This window comes from Salvelinus alpinus, chromosome 12, assembly GCF_045679555.1.
Source record: "Salvelinus alpinus chromosome 12, SLU_Salpinus.1, whole genome shotgun sequence".
Lineage (NCBI taxonomy): Eukaryota > Metazoa > Chordata > Actinopteri > Salmoniformes > Salmonidae > Salvelinus > Salvelinus alpinus.
In genome coordinates, this window is record NC_092097.1 from 14,807,431 (window position 1) to 14,826,133 (window position 18,703).

Sequence of the window (18,703 nt, forward strand, 5' to 3'; positions counted from 1 at the left end):
ATACACAAGAGCTGTGAGAAAAGTTCTATATATCATTGAAAGAATGTTGCGATTGTAAGTATGCCAACAGGTGTGGTTCCTGTGGGGGAAAAAATCAATTGGGGAAAGGTTCCTATGGGGGTTGCCATGGAATCAACGAAAGGGAGTTGTGTGTGTGTGCCCGTATGCGCTCAAACACACATGCATGTGGGGGTCTGGGAGAGGAAGTGTGCCCATCTGATGAATGGGCATGTGCCTGAACTCAATTGTATACACTAATTGTAGTCTCACCCATTAATTTCTAATGACTGGTAATTTTTGACCGGGAACACCACAGGTGTACAAAAGTTAAGAAAACACCCAAAATGTAATGAAAATCATAAATGTATTTTGTGTGTTCAGATGCCCTGTGTGGACAAAGTCATGGAACCATATAACAATCAGATTAAATGACCGAGAAAACTTGTAAATCAGTCCAATTCGATCGGTACGCAGCAGGAGGGTTAATGTCACGCCCTGACCGTAGAGAGCTTTTTATGTCTCTATTTTGGTTTGGTCAGGGTGTGATTTGGGTGGGCATTCTATGTTCCCTTTTCTATGATTTGTATTTCTTTGTGTTTGGTCGGGTGTGGTTCTCAATCAGAGGCAGCTGTCTATCATTGTCTCTGATTGAGAACCATACTTAGGTAGCCTTTTCCCCACCTGTATTTGTGGGTAGTTGTCCATGTATAGTTGCCTGTGAGCACTACATTGGCTTCATGTTTTCGTTTTGATGTTTATTGTTTTGTTGGCGACATCTTACAATAAAGAAGTATGTACGCTCACCACGCTGCACCTTGGTCTACTGTTTCCACCTTAGACGATCGTGACAGTGAATCTGTTTAGTTTAGTTTATTAGGATCCCAATTAGCTACTGCACATGCAGCAGCTACTGTTCCTTGGGTCCACATAAAATGTACAAATACATGACAAAGTACAGAACAGTTATAGGCAAGAACACCACAAGATATTACATTAAATTCAAAATAAACAATAGACAGTTATATAGTGTAAAGACACCAAGAGACATCCAAAATACTTTTTACACACTATACATATTAATATTCTTACACAGTGCCTTCAGAAAGTATTCAGACTCCACTCCACTTTTTCACAATAAGCCATAATGACAAAGCATTTTTTTTTAAATTGTTGCTAGTTTATTAAAAATAAAAAACTTAAATATCACATTTACAAAAGTATTCAGACCCTTTACTCAGTACTTTGTTGAAGCACCTTTGGCAGCGATTACAGCCTCGAGTCTCCTTGGGTATGACGCTACAAGCTTGGCACACCTGTATTTGGGGAGTTTTTCCCATTCTTCTCTGCAGATCCTCTCAAGCTCTGTCAGGTTGGATGGGGAGCGTCGCTGCAAAGCTATTTTTAGGTCTCTCCAGAGATGTTTGATCGGGTTCAAGTCCGGACTCTGGCTGGGCCACTCAAGGACATTGAGACTTGTCCCAAAGCCACTCCTGCGTTGTCTTGGCTGTGTGCTTAGGGTTGTTATCCTGTTGGAAGGTGAACCTTCGCGACAATCTGAGGACCTGAGTGCTCTGGGGCAGGTTTTCATCAAGGATCTCTCTGCACTTTGCTCCGTTCAACTTTGTCTTGATCCTGACTAGTCTCCCAGTCTCTGCCGCTGTAAAACATCCCCACAGCATAATGCTGTCACCACCATGCTTCACCGTAGGGATGAAGCATTCTGACGCTTGGCATTCTGGCCAAAGAGTTCAATCTTGATTTCATCAGACCAGAGAATCTTGTTTCTCATGGTGTGAGAGTCCTTTAGGTGCCTTTAGGCAAACTCCAAGCGGGCTGTCATGTGCCTTTTACTGAGGAGTGGCTTCCGTCTGGCCACTCTACCATAAAGGCCTGATCAGTGGAGTGCTGCAAAGATGGTTGTCTTTCTGCAAGGTTCTCCCGTCTCCACAGAGGAACTCTAGAGGTCTGTCAGAGTGACCATCGGGTTCTTGGTCACCTCCCTGAATAAGGCCCTTCTGCACCAATTTCTCAATTTGGCCAGGTGGCCAGGTCTAGGAAGGTTCTTGGTGGATCCCAAACTTTTCCATTTAAGAATGATTGAGGCCACTGTGTACATGCGGACCTTCAATGCGACAGAAATGTTTTGGTACCCTTCCCCAGATCTGTGCCTCGATACTACAGACAATTCCTTCAACCTCCTGGCTTGTTTTTTTTTTTTACATACACTATCAACTGTTGGATGTTATATAGACAGGTGTGTGCCTTTCCAAATCATGTCCAATCAATTGAATTTACCACAGGTGGACTCCAATGAAGTTGTAGAAACATTGGATGATCAATGGAAACAGGATGCACCTGCGCTCAATTTCGAGTCTCGTAGCAAAGGGTCTGAATAGCTATGTAATTAAGGTATTTCTGGTTTTTATTTGTAATACATTTGCAAACATTTCCAAAAACCTGTTTTCACATTGTCATTATGGGGTATTGTGTGTAGATTGCTGAGGAACAAAAACAATTTAATCAATTTTAGAATAAGGCTGTAACGTAACAAAATGTGGAACAAGTCAAGGGATCTGAATACTTTCCAAATGCACTGTAACTGTACAGTTAAATTAGGTATTTAGAAAGTGGAGAGGCGCTGTGACACAAGATGATTTTATCAGTTTTTTAAAGCTAAACTTGCCTCTGGTGGCAGAGTAACCTCTGGTGGCATAGCATTCCACGATGGCATGGCTCTATAGATAACTGAGGGACGCATTAAATCTGTTTTTGGTTTGGGTACCATGAAGAAACCCATAGTGGCATGTCTGGTGGGGTATGTATGTCTGTTTGAAGTGTATGCAATTGGATTATACAAGTAGTTAGGCATTTTCAACACTCAAATGTTTCTTAACCTTTTAGTGCAGTGGGATAAATCAGGGTGACACAGAGTGATTAAACAAATCTACTTTGAAACAAAAGTATGCACCTCACACATGGTTTTGGGCTTAACAAAAAGAAGACACCCGTACTACGACAGAGTTTGCATCCCAATATTACACTTTATATACATCACAGAAGAAGAGAAATATAACAAAACCATTTGACATCAACACCAGATTTTTTTTGGGGGGGTAATCTGTATTAATTATGAAACTATGAAAAATATGAACAACATTCCACCCGTGAGGCCATTGACTGCAGGAACAGGCTACAAAGACTATATGAGAAGTACATTTCTCCTCAACCATGAAAGACTATTATGCATGTTGTTGATGTTAGTTCTGTGTTTGCAGTTAATGGCAAGGCGTGCTGTTTTGTTTTGAGCCAGCTGCAACTTTTTTAGGTCTTTCTTTGCAGCACCTGACCATATTACTGGACAGTAATCAAGATGGGACAAGATCAAAGCCTGAATCAAAGTTGATCTTTGTGTCAAAAGCACAGAACGTCTTTTTTATAACAGACATACCTCTCCCTATCTTCACTACAACTTTGTCAATATGACTTGACCATGATAACTGACCATCCACTGTTACTCCTAGGATGCGATGTTCAATGGCCACACCCTTTATGCACAACTCAAGTTGAGGTTTAAGTCTAAGAGAATGCTTTGAACCAAATACAATGCTTTTGGTTTTAGATGTATTTAAGACCCATTTATTAATAATTACCCATTCTGACACTGACTGTAACTCTTTGCACGCACGCACGCACGCAAGCAGGCAGGCAGGCAGTGCGATGAGAGAGAGAGCAGGCTCTTCATCCCCTCCTTCTGTAAAACCCAGGGTTCTGCCCTCCACAGTACCCAGACACATTTTCGACGATGTGCACTTCTCTCAGAACGAATCAAAGTCCCCGCCATCTGGGAATTCACTTTTTGTTCTTTGGTAGCTTGGAAATAAAGAAAACTTTATGATGTTTATTTCCCTCTGGTTTTATTTGTCTTTGATTATTTTTGTGTGCAAGAAGCGGGATTATTGTGACTTCTTTCTCAACTTTGCTGCTATTTTCCACAAAGTCAGCTCGTCTTTGGATGAGTGGTTTATGGTTATTCTTCCCATTTATTCATTACAAAAACAACTCATGAGCTACTGACCACTGTGATCAGTCTTAAAGATAGATAGATATGCAATTTGAGAGTAAGGAAAGGATGTTATGCATATGGAATGTACACCAATACATGTTTTTCAGTGAGATGTCTCTATTTTACTTTATGGTGTTCAGAAAATGTGTGATTTACATATTAAAGTGCTGTGTTTTTGCCATAGTTCTCCGGTGTTCTACAAATCTAGTACAACACTAGCCTCTAGTGGAAGTCTTGCTCAATGACAGTCCTGATGGACAACTCATGAGGGTTTGCCAGTGATGGTTTACACAAGTCTCATTTGTCTCTGTTACTGTAAGTGTACAGTAACAATGGATGAAGCCGCCACATGGGAAGAAGCTCATGTTAAAAAATAAATACTACTTAATTGACAGACGAAGAATCTAGAATAAATATGTCAATTTATTACACTCTATCTAAAACACATTGTGCATGTGTAAAGGTGCAATTCAATTGTTAAATTCCTGAATAAAATGTGTATTACGCCACCTCCCGGTAGATTAGTGTGTTTACATTGTCTAATACACTCAATGATAAATGCATGGGATTCTGGTTAATCCACAGCAGATTTATGGAGAATTTCTGTGGGTGAGTTAAATTGAATGTTCCCGGGATAGAAATGTATAAAGTTGACATTACATAAGAAAATCCAGATTTTACATCGTACACAAGCAATTTTTGTTATTAGTAACTACTGTTGTTGGCTTGGCATTAAATAAGCCACTCTATATTTGTTATTTGCGGAATCTCAGTTTTCCATGTGGGTTTTATGCTAGCTAAAATTCCCACTTTGACGTTGGTAGCTAACTCGAAAATGCATCTTCTTTAGGAGTGCTATTTATATCTCGTAGACTACTGACCATTCATCCATACTGTGTGTGTCCCATCATTGCAGCTTTGAAAATAAATGAACTATCCATCCATTGCTCCTTCCTGTGTTGACTCACTGACTTGAGGGACGGGACCAGGAAGGTCACACATGAAATAAAAGTAACAATGACAGGTCACTGTTAAAACATTAGGGTCCATTTTGTTTTGCAAAAGTATGATCCAAATGATACAGTATAATTACTTTATCTCAAAAACAATTAAGAGAAAACATATGGACATTACATCCGCTCTTATAATACTAAAAACTTTGCCAGGTAGTATACTATAATGTGAGTTGGGGAGGAACTTTCAAGTCCCTTAGACTTTGTGCATTGCAGCTGCTTTCTATCGACACTAGGTAGTTAAAGATAATCAACAATCTATAGTTAGACTTTATGAGGTCCTTGTGCTCATAGCACCAAACCATACTACATGTACCTGTCCTGATGTGACATCAGGAGGACACTGATCGTGTGTCTTCAGTGTCTGAGGAATCACACTCGTCTGCGGACTCGGTGAGGGCGGGATAGGGGCGCGGCTGGTCCAGGTTGACATAGGTGACCTTGAGGTTGATGTAGTGCTCCCCCTCCAGGCCAGACAGGATGGTCAGGACAGCAGACACCAGCGTGGCAAAGCTGGGCCTCACTTCTGGGTCTGGGTCCCAACACTGCAGCATGATGGCATACCTGGAGAGAGTTACATATAGCACTTACAGTTTTACTCAATCGCGTACAAGCATTTTTGGATCTGTGTTGAAACGTAACTATACAACTTACATTAAATTGCTTGTTACTGGGTAAGTACCTAGTATATACGTGTATATCCATTGCAACAACATTGTAATTACAGAGTTGGTTGTTAAAGATTGTTATATTGTAAGTACAATGTAACTAAAAGGGTTTTAAATAATGTTCTCCTGTCCCTTAATTTCTCCTCGTTATCTTATTGTTGGTAAAGGTTGTTTCATTCTAACTACATAGTAATTATAAAGGTTATACCCTACTGGGTTTCACTTTACATTGGAAGTTGTTAGCTCCTGGGTTGGTACATGAAAATGACAAGTATATCTTATGTAACTACACTGTTCTTACATTTCACTTTATTCAGTATACCCGTTGAGCTGGGTATGTATTGTAAGTAAATACATGTATTATTAAGTAAATACATTTATATCTAAATATGTACATGTATTGATCTACTGGGATTTTAAAAAGAGAGACTAACTTTCTGTTTTGTCTGCTTGGACTCAAGAGATAAATATGGTTGTGTTAATCTTTTTCCATGCAGTTTCTTTTGATTAATGTATTTGCAATTTTAACAGTATAATATATTTTTGATGAATGTATTTCTGTTTTGAGAAGGCAACTACATTTTGAAAACGCATTTACTGTTTTGCAAAAGGCCACAGAGTTCTGTGTTTTGAAAATCGACAACATTGTTCCAAACAATAGTTTTTTTTAGAACAACTGTACTGTGCTTTCTTCTAGCAATAGGAGTACAAGTCCTACAAAATGCTTAACTGAAATAAAATAGTATTGCGCAGGCTCAGTAAATAACATCTGTAATTACACATGTGGAATAACCTTTCAGCAAGTGGACGTGTAATTACACATGTTGTCACGTTCTGGCCATAGTTCTTGTGTGTTTTGCTTGTTTTAGTGTTGGTCAGGACGTGAGCTGGGTGGGCATTCTATGTTGTGTGTCTAGTTTGTCTGTTTCTATGTTTGGCCTAATATGGTTCCCAATCAGAGGCAGGTGTTTTGTGTTGTCTCTGATTGGGAATCATATTTAGGTGGCTTGTTGTGTGTTGGGAATTTGTGGGTGGTTGTTTCCTGTCTTTGTGTTTTCTCTGAACCAGATAGGGCTGTATCGGTTTGCCACATTTTGTTATTTTGTATCGTTGTAAGTGTTCACAGTTTCGTTTTATTAAACATGTTGAGCACTGGCTACGCTGCGTGTTGGTCCGATCCCTGTTACACCCTCTCTTCTCGTGAAGAGGAGGAAGGCTGCCGTTACACATATGGAATAACCTTTCAGCAAGTGGACGTGTAATTACACATGTGGAATAACCTTTCAGCAAGTGGACGTGTAATTACACATGTGGAATAACCTTTCAGCAAGTGGACGTGTAATTACACATGTGGAATAACCTTTCAGCAAGTGGACGTGTAATTACACATGTGGAATAACCTTTCAGCAAGTGGACGTGTAATTACACATGTGGAATAACCTTTCAGCAAGTGGACGTGTAATTACACATGTGGAATAACCTTTCAGCAAGTGGACGTGTAATTACACATGTGGAATAACCTTTCAGCAAGTGGACGTGTAATTACACATGTGGAATAACCTTTCAGCAAGTGGACGTGTAATTACACATGTGGAATAACCTTTCAGCAAGTGGACGTGTAATTACACATGTGGAATAACCTTTCAGCAAGTGGACGTGTAATTACACGTTCCTTGTTCCAATTGTGTAATACTGCTACAACCCTTTTACCATGCAATTACATAGTAATACCTATGTAACTACTATGTGGCCTTACAGGGGCAACTTAATGTAAAAAGTTACCCAATGTGCTTATTTATTTTTATTTTTTTACCAGGAATAATATTACATTTGATATGTTCGAAATTGTTAAGTGAAATATGCTAAAAAGGAGAGTAATTGCCCATAATTCTGCACCTTTGGATAGTTGTACTTTCAATTTTTATCATTTTTTATTTTATTTTAATTTTAACCTTTATTTAACTAGGCAAGTCAGTTAATAACAAAATCTTATTTACAATCACGGCCAAACCTGGGGCAATTGTGCGCCACCCTATGGGACTCCCAATCACGGCCGGTTGTGATACAGCCAGGAATCGAACCAGGATCTGTAGTGACGCCTCTAGCACTGAGATGTAGTGCCTTAGACCGCTGCGCCACTCGGGAGATCATCAAATGATTTAGTGACTGCAAAGAAAATGTATTGATCTACTGGGATTTTAAAAAGTGAGACTAACTTTCTGTTTTGTCTGCTTGGACTCAAGAGATAAGTATGGTTGCGTTAATCTTTTTGCATACAGTTTCTTTTGATTAAATGAAAATCAACAACATTGTTCCAAAACATTGTCTTGAGAGAAACTGTAATGTGGTGCTTTCTTATAGCAATAGGAGTATAATTCCTACAAAATGCTTAACTGAAATAAAATAGTATTGTACAGGCTATGTACTCATTTCAACTTACAGACCGAAATGATTAAGCAAAAGCGATATGGAGGTGATTTATGGCTTTTACATATTTGAGATATTGAGACCCATGTTTGTTTCCACAATATTTACTATAGACATATTTATTTACTTTGAACAGGGCTTTTCTTCTTCTTTTGACTTCTAATATGAGGAATTTTCAACTAAATGAAATGTCACTAGACTATCATTACCACTACTCACAAAGGGTCAGGACAGAACTGTGGTTGGGGGAGTCGCCTGCCCTTCAGTAGGTAATGTGTGATGTCATAGGGGTCCACCTCTGGGTAGGGGCTTGCTCCTCTCGTTAACATCTCCCACATCAACACACCAAAGGACCACTGCAGGGGGGGCATGATGGGAAACTTAGCTTGTTGACAAATGATTTGGGGGTAATATAAAGTTGCTCTTATTACTGTGTATAAACACTATAATTATTCAAGTAACAACATTGTCAGTCCTAATTCCACAAATGCTGCCTAATTCTTATTGTGTTATCAGAAAGTAATTCCTTCACTTACTACGTCTGACTTGGCAGTGAATTTCTGTGTCTGGAGGCTCTCGATGGCCATCCACTTGACTGGTAACTTAGCCTTCCTGTGGTCCTGAATGCTGTAGTACTCCTTATCAAACACATCCCTGGCCATGCCGAAGTCTGCCACCTTCACTGTGTACGACTCATCCAGCCTGCACAGACAATAACAAGGGCAAACAGAAGGGCCCCAGATTGGTGATCTGTGAAAGCAAGCCTGCAACTATAGTACAGTAGCATTACTAAGTAAAATATAATCAGTTTGCTTATGTCAGGTCTAATGTATAGTTTAAATTGGCGACTAGCCCCAGTTACAGAGAACTGAACTGATTGCTCAACCCTGACTTACATGCAGTTGCGTGCTGCAAGGTCTCTGTGCACAAACTTCATATGTGCTAAGTACTCCATCCCCTTGGCAACCTGAAGCCCAAAGCCAATCAGGTCCTTCACTGTGGGGTTCTACAGGAAGAATCAATACCACACAAGAATAATGTCTGTCACATAAGCCTTGAGACACACTGTATCATTGAGGTGTTAAGGGAATCCCTTGTATGCTGGTCAAAGTGAACAGGTGGTAGTTATTGTTTTGTCGCTTCCTTACCCTTTTCTCACAGCGTATGAAGTGGCGGAGGTCCCCGTGTTTCATATAAGGTAGCACCACCAGGGGTAGCCCCTCCTGAGGCAACAGGATGCCCAGCAGAGAGAGAACGTTGGTGTGATGGAACCCCTTCATCAGGATGCCCTCCTTCAGAAACTGCTCTACCTCCTCTACATCTGTTATCCCTGATATGACACACACACACACACACGCATGTACGTACGCAGGGCATACACACACATATTAACGTAAAAACTTCTTATGAACAGTCAACATTTACAGATAAAGCTTAAAAACCTTAAACAAACCACATTTAACCGAGTTTGCATGTTCAATTATCCCCACACACGAGCAGGGTTGTTTCATGTTTACCCAGCTGGTCACATGTACAGGTGACTAATGCTCAGTCCACCTGGTTCAGCTCTAGAACATTGTGAAGGAGATACTCACTGTTCAATGACTTGACAGCACAATGGATTTCTCTGTTGTTGTGGTCTGTGAAGTAGCCATGGTAAACTGTGCCAAAATGACCTGAGGGAGATAAGACAACATTATAATTGGAATGAGATGGGTTTAAGTCCCTATTATTTAAAATGGCCAATTTGATTTATATGGTATAATAACAGAGACTAAAAGGTATGGGAGTAGTAGCCTATGTGCATTTGATTGTTGTCTAAAAAACGCAATTAAAAAGCACTCTATGTATAGTGCTGTACACACTATAATGAGACTGACCCTTGCCAATGATCTGGCAACGCTGGACAATGAGCATGTCTGCTGGGATCAGTACATCCTTCACCTCGTCCAGGAGCTCTGGTCTGAAGCTGGAGATGGAGATCTTCTCAGGGGGCAGGAGGGGGGTGAGTGTGGGGTCCATTCTGCCTGCAGGGTAGGCCAGACTGGGGAACACCACTGGGCTTCCCAGAGCCGAACTTGGCCTCTGAGGCATGACTACTACAGTGGAAAAGGGCAAGGTCAGTAGAGTTCCTTCAGTATGTGTAGATAAAGTACATACATTAGTATGTGTAGATAATGTACATACATTAGTATGTGTAGATAAAGTACATACATTAGTATGTGTAGATAATGCACATGCATCAGTATTTGTAGACTTCAACCACTGTTGTTGAAACCAAAGAATAGAAACTGATCGAGACACAACATACGTATATTAGCCAATTAGAGTCTCACCTCTTCTGTAGTCAGCTACAGATGACAGTTCCACACTACTGCTGTTGGAGCGGTTGTGGTTTTGGGCCAAACGGGTCTCCACCTGAGAGTCTGGAAATGTCACAAGAGTTTTCAGTCGTCAGCTGCAGAAAAGAGAACGGACAGAAAACCGAATACCTCCAGACACCGCTCTAATCAAGTGATAGAAAGTGAGTGCGCAGACGCAGAGCAAGCATTCTCAATGTACAGTGTACAGGGGGCGAATATGAAGAAGGTGAAGCCTTTCATTGTGGAATTGGGAATAAATGGATTTAAGGTACCGTTTGAACTAGACACAGGATGTAGTGTCACACTGATGAACAGGTCACAATTCTATAGGAAGTGGAAAACCGTTGAAGTGCCTAAACTGAGAGACACCCCCATTAAACTCAAAACGTATACAGGGGAGAAGATCACTGTGATTGGAGTTGCTGATGTTCAAGTGGAATATCATGGACAAAAGAAAAGTCTGCCTCTCTTAGTAGTGGAAGGTACTGGCCCCAGCTTACTAGGACGAGGGTGGTTGGAGGAAATAAAATTGAACTGGGATGAAATCAAACATGTCACCACAGAGACATTGACACTACAGCAGGTGCTTTCAAAGCATGAGTGTGTTTTCAAAGAAGAGCTAGGGACATTAAAAGGGGTCCAAGCTACCATTCATGTTGCTGCTGATGCTACTCCCAGATTCTATAGGCCAAGATCAGTTCCATATGCCATGAAGCCTAAAGTGGATTGTACTTGTCAAGTTTTCCGAGTGGGCAGCACCAGTTGTTCCCATACTAAAACCAGATGGTTCAATCAGATTATGCGGTGACTATAAGCTGACTGTAAATAGAGTCTCCTCTCTATGGAGCAGTACCCCATACCCAAAGTGGAGGATTTGCTTTCAACGTTAACTGGAGGGCAACAGTTTACAAAACTGGACATGAGTCACGCATATCAGCAAGTGCTAATGGATAAAGCTTCACAGAAGCACCTGACCATAAACACCCACAGAGGGATGTTACCTATAAACGCTTACCTTTCGGGGTGTCTTCTGCACCAGCTATCTTCCAAAGAACTATGGAGGGAATTCTGCAGGGGATACCCAAGGTAGCGGTTTACCTCGACGACATTCTTGTCACGGGAGTCACGAAGGAGGAACATCTCAGAAACTTAGGTAAAGTTTTGAGGAGGATGGAGGACGCCGGTCTCTGGCTGAAGAGGAGCAAGTGTACACTGTTAGCTGATGAAGTGCAGTACCTGGGTCACAAGGTGGATGCCAAGGGGTTACACACTGTCAAAGCTAAAGTGAGGGCTGTTGTGGAAGCTCCAGCTCCGACAAACGTTACAGAGCTGAAAGCCTATCTAGGCTTACTGAATTATTATAATCGCTTCCTCCCGAACCTCTCTACCCTCTTAGCTCCTCTACATCAACTGCTAAGGAAGGGTGTGGCCTGGAAATGGTCAGAAAGACAGGAAGAAGCTTTTGTAAAGTCAAAGGTGTTACTTCAATCAGCTGAAGTGCTAGTGCACTACTCAGCAGACAGAGATCTCATCTTATCGTGTGATGCCTCATCGTATGGTGTGGGGGCAGTGCTATCCCACCGGATGGAGAATGGTGCAGAGAAACCTATCGGGTTCATGTCAAGAATGTTGTCGCCAGCGGAGAAAAAGTACTCTCAGCTGGACAAGGAAGGACTGGCTGTCATATTCGGAATACAGAGATTCCACAAGTACTTGTACGGGAGAACATTCACTATTGTGACGGATCATAAGCCTCTGATTTCTCTGTTCCATGAACAAAAGCCAGTACCACAAATGGTCTCTCCAAGAGTTCAACGTTGGGCTGTGTGGCTCAGGGCCTACGAGTACAGAATAATTTACAAACCAGGTAGATACCATGGGAATGCTGATGCTCTGAGTAGGCTGCCCGTTCCAGAAATCATCATTCAAGAAGAAGAAAATGACCAGGTTTTGATGATCGATGTGTTGGATGATGCACCGGTGAAAACAGCACAAATCAGGCAATGGACTTCAAAGGATGTGACGCTATCACAAGTGCATGAATTTATCCTGAGAGGATGGCCTACAGTGACCGAGCCTCAGATCATGCCTTACTACACTCGCCGCTTGGCATTGAGTGTTCTAGATGGATGTGTTCTGTGGGGTTCAAGAGTAGTTATCCCACCACAAGGGCGGGGGTTGCTACTAAAGTTGTTGCAGCAGTCGCATCCAGGTATGTCGAGAATGAAAGGCCTAGCGAGGTCATATGTCTGGTGGCCAAAGATGGACCACGATGTGGAAGATTAGGTTAGCCGGTGTGCAGATTGTCAGAGTAACAGGAAGTCACCCCCCCACCGCGCCATTACATCCATGGGAATGGCCAGAAAAACCATGGACATGACTACATGTGGACTACGCTGGACCTTTCCTAGGAAAAATGTTCCTTGTGCTGATTGACTCTCATTCAAAGTGGATGGATGTTTACCCCATGAACACGTCAACATCGTACGCTACGATTGAGAAGTTGAGACAAAGCTTCAGTGTTATGGGATTGCCTCAAATATTGGTTAGTGACAATGCTACTTGTTTTGCAAGCACTGAATTCACAAGTTTCATGAAACAAAATGGAATTCAGCATGTAACGTCGGCCCCTTTTCACCCATCTTCAAACGGATTAGCAGAACGTGCAGTTCAGACCTTGAAGGAGGGGATGAGGAAGATGCAAGGGCCCAGCATTGAAACAAAGGTGTCAAGATTCTTGTTTAGCTACAGGATTACTACTCAAGCTACGACTGGGTTGTCACCTGCAGATATGTTGATGTCAAGGAGGTTAAGGTCAACCTTGGATCTCATCAGACCAGACCTGAAAATGAAAATACAACAAAAGCAATGGAATCAAAAATGTAATCATGACACCCGAGCCAAACTCAGAAGTTTCTCACCTGGAGATGATGTCTATACAAGAAACTATGGGTTTGGTCCTAAATGGATTCCAGCTACCATTGAGGATTGCTCAGGACCAGTATCTTATACTGTGATCATCGGAAGTGGACAAAGACTAAGGAGACACGTGGATCAGATCTGAGCTCAAATTCCAGTTCCATCCGGAGATCTGGATCAATTCTTAAACGAGCAGGACAGGACATTGGAACGTTCCCCAGAGTTGCAGTTCGACAAACCACCTGAGACCAACAATGCTCAACTTCCTGAGAGCACCAGTCCGGGACGACCTCCTCCTGTGAAGTCTCCACAAAAGGACTTTGTTTCACCATCAAGGGGTGAAGATCTGGTGGCACCAGCTACACCACCTCTGAGACGCTCTATTAGAGAGAGACATCCGCCAGACTTTTTCAGATCCTAAAGGAGATCATTTTTGAAAAAATGTAAATAAGAAAATAGCATAGCTCAGAAAGGAATGAAATTGGGTTATTAGCTTTAAAGGGGGGGGTGTAGTAACCTGGTATATTTATGTTTACCAATAGATGACAGTATTGACTCAAGACGGGGGTTTGCTTCCCGCTATCCGTAGCTATTTCCTATGTCTGCCTATATTACTATGATTAAGAAAGCTTCAGGTAGCTTAAGCCAGGTGCATTGGAGAATGTAATTCTAAGTTACAATTAAATACTAAACCGTACTTAAGTCTCATGAGTCGTAACTCTAAGAAGCCTTTAAGGATACTACACCACGGGAGTAGGAAAATGCATCAAAAGTCAGCAAGACAATGTTAGCTACCACTGTCACTGTGCAAGGCTGTAGATGTCCTACGTTAAACCAGTTGCATAAGACATCCTCATTACCAGTCATGGGGTTGTGTAAGATGACCTGATCAAAGTCCAGACAGACAGGGAACCCCACCTTTCTTCTGCTTCCTCAGGTGCTTCATGACTACGAAGGCCAGCACGGCCCCCGCCACCAGGGCCCCCAGTATCCCCAGTACGATGCCCACCATGTAGTGATTACTGACCAGGACCACAGCCCCAACGTTGTGAACCTGCCCATTGATGGAGATCTGGGGAAGGAGAGACAGTGGGTGGGTCTTGATTGATTGATTTTATTTCCTAGTTAAAAAAACACATTCACACATAGATACAGACATATATTTTTTTAACTAAGTTATGGTCGGCATGGTCAGATACTACTGCCAGAGACCGCTGTCTTGTTTTCCTGTAATTTCACCACACATGTATGGAAAACAACCAAGTACAGCCCAATAGTAGGATGTTTATTGTTAACATACTCTATGTTGAATGCACAACATAGTGTCCAGTAACCAACAAACCTTCACAGGCAGTCCTTCACTGATGGTTACGTTTCTGGGGATCCTGCAGGTGATTTCATTGTCCAGGACTTTCGCGTCACAATCCACTCCTCCCACTGTCATAGTGATTGTCATGCAGGAACTCACAAGGTTCAGTTTCTGGTGCTGTGATGAGGAAGAAAATGAGACTTCTGAGTTTTCCTTCTTGAAAATGTTTAAACAATATGTAAGCAATATAAAACTATATTCCTACTCCTTCTGACAGTAAGTAGCAGTCAAATAGACATTAATAAGGTGTGTTGTTATGGCACTGTTGCACTTACATGCAGTGACACTTCATCTTGTCCATGGTACAGCCTAAGTACATGGCCATCAGTTTCAAAGGGTATGGGCTCGCCATAGGGGTGGTAGGAGAACTCTCCATTCCACAGTCCAACAGCTCCATCCATATCAAAGGAGAGCTCCCCTTCCTCTGTTTCTTCCCGGGGGAGAGCAGGAGTTATGCACTCCATCCGTGTAGGCAAAGACTTGCCTTTGCACACCTGGAGGGAATTATAAAAGAGTTGTATGCATCTGATTACATGAGAAAAAAAATATGTTTTATCTCTATCATGTATACAGTATGTGGTTGTATAATATTTTATTGGCCCGTACTCTGATGACAGGCTTCAGGTGGCCCTCATTGGGCTTAAAGCGGATGATGGTCCTGTAAACAGAGTCCAAGTTCTTCCCTTCAATGATTATCTTTGACCCCCTGGAGTCGACAGAGAAAAACAATGGAGAGTGGAGCGAGTGACAATAACAGATTCTACAGAAACCCACCAGCAGGGCTTAGATCTATCCACCTTTTATTTTGGTTGAGATGGTGACAGATTGTAAAGGCTGGCCTACCTGTCGAAACTGCAGTCTGGGAGGACGGCTGTGACCTCTGGGTTCTCTTTGTAGTAGAAAACTTTGGTGGTGAGGACAGGGGACTTGTCTATGAACACACTGAGAGGGACGTCCCTCACCTCCGCGATGGGCTGAGACAGACAGATGATGGAGGACATGTTCCCTCTGGGTGCTGTGACACTGGAGGCAGGTGAAGTAGGGAGGAAGTCCAGGGTTAGTATACTCCTACAGGTCATACTGTAGGACTTATGGTCACCCCACTCCACATGTGGCTTTATGTGTTTATCACCCCACATTATCACCCCACAACATGAAAAAGACTACTTAGAAGATATGTATATTTTGAAAGAGCGTCTGCTAAATGACGTAAATGTAAAAAGAAAAAAAAGGATACACCACACTGAGTTAGTCATCACAACCACTAGTTTTTCATTCACTCCCTGTAATTGAACGGTTAAAAAAATATATATATATAATAATACAGTTGTCCGAGCACAGTCAGATTGCGATCAGTTTGCGATTACTGTACACACACATGCTGGGACAAGCATGGGGCTCACACATGTAAATAGTCGACAGTAAATGATGTCATACAGGCAGGTATTTTAGAAGTACAGGTTAGAGGAAACAGGCTTTGGGAGGAGAGCCATAATGACAAAACCAATAACTGGATCCTTCCACGAAATGAGTGCCTTTGCATCCTTTGATATTTTAATTAGACATTTTGCACCTAAATTGAAATTGAAATTAAAAGCCTGTTATATTCAACTAAGTGCCCTTTAACATAGACCACATGGAAAATTTAATTTAATTTGAATAAAGACTTGCTAACGGGCCAAAATCATAATTGTAAAGCCTTAGTTATTTTGTTTCTTTGACAAAGTAATTTCTGAAGATTATTATTTCTTTCATGTGATTAATGATTCATTTGATTAGTGATTCATCCCATTTTTTAAGGTCAACCATGTTACGTGAATTGAACTCTCGTTTTAATATGGTTAAACGATTCCATTTTAAATATTATTTTCAAAAGAAACATTGAACATCTAATAGTCAAATCATAGTGTAAAAGCAGGTGAACTAATTTGTCAATTTTCTGGTGTTTTGTGGTGGAAAACATTGTGGGCCAAGCATAACAAGTCAACCCTGTTACCCATAGACAGACAGGCTAGAAATATTTTAACAATTACATTTTTGGGGTGAAGCTTGGATTCAATTTCCCTCCCTGTTGCACATCACAAGCTTCCATTTCCCCTATCACAAGGGGCTGATTTAAGATGAAATTGTCAACCCTGTTACAGTCAACCCTGTTACTTTATTTGGCATTTAATATGCCCTTCTTATAGTAACTTTGTTATTTAACCTCTTGAGATGGAAAAACTTGTTTTTCATTCAGTTGAACATGCGCTTTATGACAATGTAAAACATTTGTGAAATCAACAGTTTTTTTCACCAAGTTACACATCTCAAAATGCACCGAATTGGTGGAACGACCCAACTACATCCACCTGGTGATTGGGCAGGGATCTCCATTCAGAGTGACCCTCCTGTTCTTCCCAGCGTCCAGGTGAGGCCCAGTCACAGTAATCAGAGTTCCCCCAACACGAGGCCCGTAGTTGGGCTGGATTTCTGTGATGTTGGGAATCTGCCAGAGGGAGCAAAATGTCACCAATTTAATCCTAAAGCCATTCATAAATTGCCCCTGAAAGAGTGGTGGTGACTTTGTATGTACAACAGAGGATACTTCCAAACTCACTTGATATTTACAGTATGTCTCTGTTACATGCAATAATACATCTTATTATTAACAGAGACATAATCAAATGAGTCACCCAACTGAAACTAGGTAGTGCAATCAATTGTAGATTCAAATTACCACAAAGGTAAATCCTGGCATTTCTGATTTCCCGTCGATGGAGTAGCGGCCCTCCACCTTCTCCTCAAGCACCTCCACAGTGATGTTAACTGATTTGGACAGCTCAATGGGGCCAGAGTGGATCTTACACACCAGGCTAAGGAGCGGCACAACAACAGTGTCAAACTAACATCAAATTTAAAAAATGAAGCATAAATCACCATGAGACCTCAACCCGTTTCAGTTGAGTTAACATCTACAGTATGTTTCCTTAATGGCCGATTCTAGTTGAGTAAAACCTACCTCCTGTACATATAATAAACCTATATGTCAATATGACTAATATGATCCACTGTGTATCTCATAACAATTAACAACTTTCACATGAGCCGAATACAACAGGTGTAGACTTAACCATGAAATGCTTACTCGCAATCCCTTTCCCAACAATGCAGAGTTAAAAAGTAAGAAAAATGTGCACAAAATCGAAAGGAAATAGTAATACAATAAAATAACAATAGCAAGACTATATACAAAGTGCACCAGTACTGAGTCAATGTGCAGGGGTACGAGGTAGTCGAGGTAATTTAGGTAATATGTACATGTAGTTAGGGGTAAAAGTCCCTAGGCAATCTGGATAGATAATAAACAGAGTAGCAGCAGCGTATGTGAAGAGTGTGAAAGCGTGTCTATGTGTGAGTGTGTGTGTGGTGTCCATATGCATGTGTTTTGTGTGTGTGTGTGTGTGTGTGTGTGTGTGTGTGTGTGTGTGTGTGTGTGTGTGTGTGTGTGTGTGTGTGTGTGTGTGTGTGTGTGTGTGTGTGTGTGTGTGTGCGTGCGTGCGTGCGTGCGTGCGTGCGTGCGTGCGTGCGTGCGTGCGTGCGTGTTGGCGTCTCAGTGTTGTATGTGTGAGTGTGTGGTTAGAGTCCGGGGAGTGTGCATACAGCCGGTGCAAGAGAGTTAGTGCAAATAAAAAGGTGGTCAATGCAAATAGTCCGGGTAGCCATTTGATTAACCATTCAGCAGTCTTGGCACTCTGGTACCACTTGCCATGCAGTAGCAGAGAGAACAGTCTATGACTTGGGTTGCTGGAGTCTTTGACAATTTGTAGGGCCTTCCTCTGACACCGCCTGGTATAGAGGTTGTGGATGGCAGGGAGCTTGGCCCCAGTGATGTACTGGGC

General features: G+C 41.7%; 1 protein-coding gene across 2 annotated transcripts in view; it reads right to left on the reverse strand.

Annotated features, from left to right (window-relative positions):
* Positions 1-855: 855 nt before the first annotated feature.
* The window catches only part of LOC139535582 (macrophage-stimulating protein receptor-like), a 33,304-nt gene continuing 15,456 nt past the window's right edge, over positions 856-18,703 (reverse strand). Inside the window, exons 7-22 of one of the 2 annotated variants that reach the window (XM_071335138.1) lie at positions 17,542-17,677; positions 17,174-17,310; positions 15,666-15,845; positions 15,429-15,528; positions 15,098-15,316; positions 14,796-14,939; positions 14,372-14,525; positions 10,508-10,597; positions 10,052-10,270; positions 9,767-9,847; positions 9,320-9,501; positions 9,068-9,177; positions 8,708-8,873; positions 8,391-8,527; positions 5,393-5,640; positions 856-5,034 (exon numbers count right to left, since the gene is read on the reverse strand). In XM_071335138.1, coding sequence (XP_071191239.1) covers positions 5,409-5,640; positions 8,391-8,527; positions 8,708-8,873; positions 9,068-9,177; positions 9,320-9,501; positions 9,767-9,847; positions 10,052-10,270; positions 10,508-10,597; positions 14,372-14,525; positions 14,796-14,939; positions 15,098-15,316; positions 15,429-15,528; positions 15,666-15,845; positions 17,174-17,310; positions 17,542-17,677 — 2,287 coding nt within the window. In that variant the 3' untranslated portion in view covers positions 856-5,034; positions 5,393-5,408. Of the gene's footprint in view, positions 5,641-8,390; positions 8,528-8,707; positions 8,874-9,067; positions 9,178-9,319; positions 9,502-9,766; positions 9,848-10,051; positions 10,271-10,507; positions 10,598-14,371; positions 14,526-14,795; positions 14,940-15,097; positions 15,317-15,428; positions 15,529-15,665; positions 15,846-17,173; positions 17,311-17,541; positions 17,678-18,703 lie in introns of both variants that reach the window. The other variant, XM_071335137.1, reaches the window with a different exon arrangement.